This window comes from Myotis brandtii, unplaced genomic scaffold, assembly GCF_000412655.1.
Source record: "Myotis brandtii unplaced genomic scaffold, ASM41265v1 scaffold103, whole genome shotgun sequence".
In the NCBI taxonomy this organism is placed as follows: Eukaryota; Metazoa; Chordata; class Mammalia; order Chiroptera; family Vespertilionidae; genus Myotis; species Myotis brandtii.
Window position 1 is genome coordinate 3,081,090 of NW_005353460.1, and position 4,246 is coordinate 3,085,335.

Here is a 4,246-nt window from a genome sequence, read left to right on the forward strand (position 1 = left end):
ATTAGTATCTGAATCAATAGACTGAGTGAGTGAAGATTATCCTCATCAATGCAAGTGGGAATCATTTAATCCCTTGAGAGCCCGAGTATAGCAAAAGTGGAAGAAAGGTAAATTTGCTCTCTGCTTGAGTTGAGGCACCCATCTTTTCCTGCCTTTGGACATCCATTGGCACTCTGTTCTTATTTTTTTGGACTCAGATTGAGATTTACAGCAGAGGTTCCCCAATTGTCAGGACTTTAGACTTGTACTGAATTACATCACCAGCTTTCCTTGATCTCCAGCTTATAGATAACAGATCATAGGACTTCTTGGCCTCCATAACCATATGGATCAATTCTTATAATAGATATCCTCAACTATATATCGCTTATTTATCATCTATCTATCTAATCTATCCATCTGTCATCATCTATCTATAATTATCTACTGGTTCTATTTCTTTGGAGAACCCTAACTAATGCATATATATTATGGTAGCTTTCTCTTAGGTTGATGATTTGATTTACATTATAATATATTCTTCTTCATGTCTACTAAATCTTTCAATGTTAAATTATATCAAGTTTTCTTTTGACTGGCTATGGACCATCATAACAACATAACAACATAACTGCATAACTCTGCAGTAAAAAATATAGCAGTGGCCTTTAATTATGGCATTGCATTTATTATATTGTAACCTTTCCTCATTTCATGCCTGTTAATTAAGTTAGTTTCTACTGACTAACAGAATTAGCATTAGATAACTTTTTAAATGTGTATTCTAAAAACTCATCTGTAGAATTAAATATATAAATGCTATATGATATATAAACAATACAATATAACATAAATTACATATGAGAATTCTATTTTTTCTTCTCAGGTCAAAACAGTAGTATGCAGGTTTTGAATCTGAGGCAATCAGAAAATACATGTACTTTTTCTTTTCCATTTTTCCTGTTCATCAAAGATAATTGCTCTGAAAAAATAAAGGGGAAAAGTCACCTGTATGTCCAATAAAATTAAAAATTATGGTTAATTCAACAAATAGTATAAGGGTAACCTCATTATAGAGTTCTATAATGTAATTTATTTTAACCAATATTTGAATACATAAATGCTAAAGCATTAAATCATTTAAAAATGTTAAAAGATAACACTGCAAGAAATTTTAAATGATGAATTGAATACCATTTATGCTTACTAATCCGTGATGAAGCCTACACCATTGAAAAATATTCTCCAATTTGTCATTATATGCATCGATATGACTACCACCATTTAATATATATTTGTATTATTTACATTTATCTAATACATTAAATTTTCTCTGTCTCTTCATCTCATCCTTAAAATATTTTATACTCACTATGATATTATGGAGTCTCTGTTTTCCAGGCTACTCTTGGATTCACTCTCACTTTCAAGTTCCCTATACAGTTAAAAACAAATATAATCACATAAAATTATATTTTCTTTGAAAATTACAGTACAAAACTCTGCACTATCTGTCTGTACTGAAACAGTTTTGAATTCCTTTCTGAGATCTGAGACTACTTTATCACTGAAATAATCTCTCACTGGTAATTAAGACTAACATGAGAAAAAAAGCACAGTAATATAAGTTTACCTGAAAATGAACTTAGATAATTTTTACATTTATAACACTATTAGCTAAATAACTTTAAATTTTTTTGACATTTATCTTCTGCCCTGTTTCTTTTATTTATTTATTTAATTTTTTTTCAATTGCAGCTTACTTTCAATATTATTTTGTATTAGTTTCAGGTATACAGCCTAGCAGTTAGACAATCATATATTTTACAGTGCTCCCACAATATTCCCAGTACCCACCTGGCACCCTACATACATAGTTATTACAATATTATTGGCTATTTTCCCCATGCTTTACTTTACATTCCCATGACTATTTTGTATCTACCAATTGTACTTCTTAATCTTTTCACCTTTTTCACCTAGCCCCCAACCTCTATCCCTCTGGCAACCATCAGTCTGTTCTCTTTATGAGTCTCTTTCAATTTTGATTATTTACTTATTTTGTTCTTTAGATATCACATATTGGTGAAATTTATATGGTATTCATCTTTCTCTGACTGACGTATTTCAATAACTACTCTCCTAGATTTCTCTGCTACTTTTTAATAAAATAGTGTATGCAAAATTCCTTGAAATATATAAATATCAAAAATAAAGTAATAATGTTCAATACATAGTTAATAATTAAGACGAAATAATAAAAAGAGGTAAACAAACATTAACTAGAAGTAATTTTGACTTAATTTTACCCCTAACAGAGTCCAAGTTGTTATAAGATTAAAATTTTTGACATTTAAAAAATTATGTTCATTATTCATTATATTAATCCTTAATATATTAGGAAGTATTAAATTTCCATATAAAGATAAAATTAAATATGAATTATTACTTGTAACATTATCATAATGTTATTTATGAATAAGTTACTATGAATATTAATAAGTTATAAAAGTAATAAATCTTAGATATAAAATCAATATACTCATCGCTTGTATAGTCCTCAGTTTTCCATTTCTTTCTTTGTAAATAAACTTTTACCAGGGTTATTATCATTATACTGAGAATAACACAAAAAGGAATGAGTAGGAAAAATGGCCATCTCATAGGTTTCGAAGGATAAACATTCTCAACATAAAGTCTTTCTAGGAAAGAAAACAGTGATTTAAAAGTAATTATGAGGAATATAGCAAAGACATGTTTGTTTTTCAATATAACTATTAGAATAAACTTTTAGCTACTTAATAGTTTTATAATTAATATTTTAATGAAGTAGATAAGTTGACAGTTTCAGTGCCCAAGGAGACTTCTAATTCTGACAATAATAGTTCTATCCCTTGCTTTTGATTGAGCATCTTCCATCCATGTACTCTGTTTAGAACTCTTTGGTAATATAGATGAAAAGAATGAAAGTGTGATCTTTGTATAAGTGAGTTTTTCTCAATTTCTATTTTTAGTAAGAAATAATGTATATTTAAGGAAATTTTAGTAAAGTCCAAATTTTCTATTATTGCATTGATATATATTTTTATATTTTATCTATGAAATTATTTTATATCCCAAGATCATATAAAATTTTTTCTGTTTCTTTCAAGAAGATTTATACTTTCAGCTTCTTTCTTTAGATTTATTCCATATCAATTTTTAACAAACTTGAGATTTTTTAAGTTGTTTGGGCTTATGTTGGTATCCAGTTGTAATAGTACAATGTTTTGAAATGACTTTCCTTACACATTAAATTACCTTTGTACTTTTTTTGAAAAATTAATTAACCTTATATTAATGGATAAATTTATAGCCTATCTATCTATCTATCTATCTATCTATCTATCTATCTATATAAAAGCATAATATGCAAATTGACTGGACAGTGGAATGACTGGCCAACTATGATGTCCACTGACCACCAGGGGGCAAATGCTCAATGCAGGAGCTGCCCTCAGCCCACAGACCCAGATCGCTCGATGGAGAACCGGGAACCAGGGGTGGGTGGTGGCAGACACAGGAGGCACCTGGGCCCTGATTGCCCTATTAGTCACCCCACACACAGAGGTGGCGGGGGGAGGGGTTAGCTAACAGGCAGGAACAGCTAACCTCTTGGTCCTTCCCCCCAGCCCGTAGGATCCAATCGCCCAATGGGGAACTGGGAACCAGGGGTGGGTGGTGGTGGATGTGGGCTGATTGCCCTGCCAATTGTCCCACACACAGAGGGTGACCAGCAGCAGCAGCAGCAGCAGTGGGGGGTGGGAGAGGGTGGGGGAGGTGGACCTGGCAGCTGGAGAAGATTGGCCCTGATTGCAGGCCATACCTAGGGACCCTACCTGTGCATGAATTTCATGCGCCAAGCCACTAGTTTCATTATATTGATCTACTTGCATATTTATCCTATACAAATGCCACACTGTATTGATTAATTTAACTATAAACTAAATTTATACTATACTAAATTCAATATAAGGCAATAAGACAAATAGAATAAATAGTCCTTCATTGTCATTCTTTTTCAGAGTTGTTTGGTTATTCTAAGTGCTCTTTTGTTTATTATAGAATCAAATTATTTACACTAATAAAAGAGAAACATGCAAATTGGTGTCACTCCGCTACCCTTCCCATTGGGTAATCAGGGCGATATGCAAATTAACTGCCAGCCAAGATGGCGGCCGGCAGCCAGGCAGCTTGAAGCGAACAGGAGGCTTGCTTGCTTCAGTGA

The 4,246-nt window shown here is 32.0% G+C and overlaps 1 protein-coding gene across 1 annotated transcript in view; it reads right to left on the reverse strand.

Annotated features, from left to right (window-relative positions):
* Window positions 1-882: 882 nt before the first annotated feature.
* Window positions 883-4,246, reverse strand: part of LOC102252819 (disintegrin and metalloproteinase domain-containing protein 2) — a 79,711-nt gene continuing 76,347 nt past the window's right edge. The window contains exons 20-22 of the mRNA XM_005856515.2: window positions 2,522-2,681; window positions 1,352-1,414; window positions 883-961 (exon numbers count right to left, since the gene is read on the reverse strand). Coding sequence (XP_005856577.1) covers window position 961; window positions 1,352-1,414; window positions 2,522-2,681 — 224 coding nt within the window. The 3' untranslated portion in view covers window positions 883-960. The remainder of the gene's footprint in view (window positions 962-1,351; window positions 1,415-2,521; window positions 2,682-4,246) is intronic.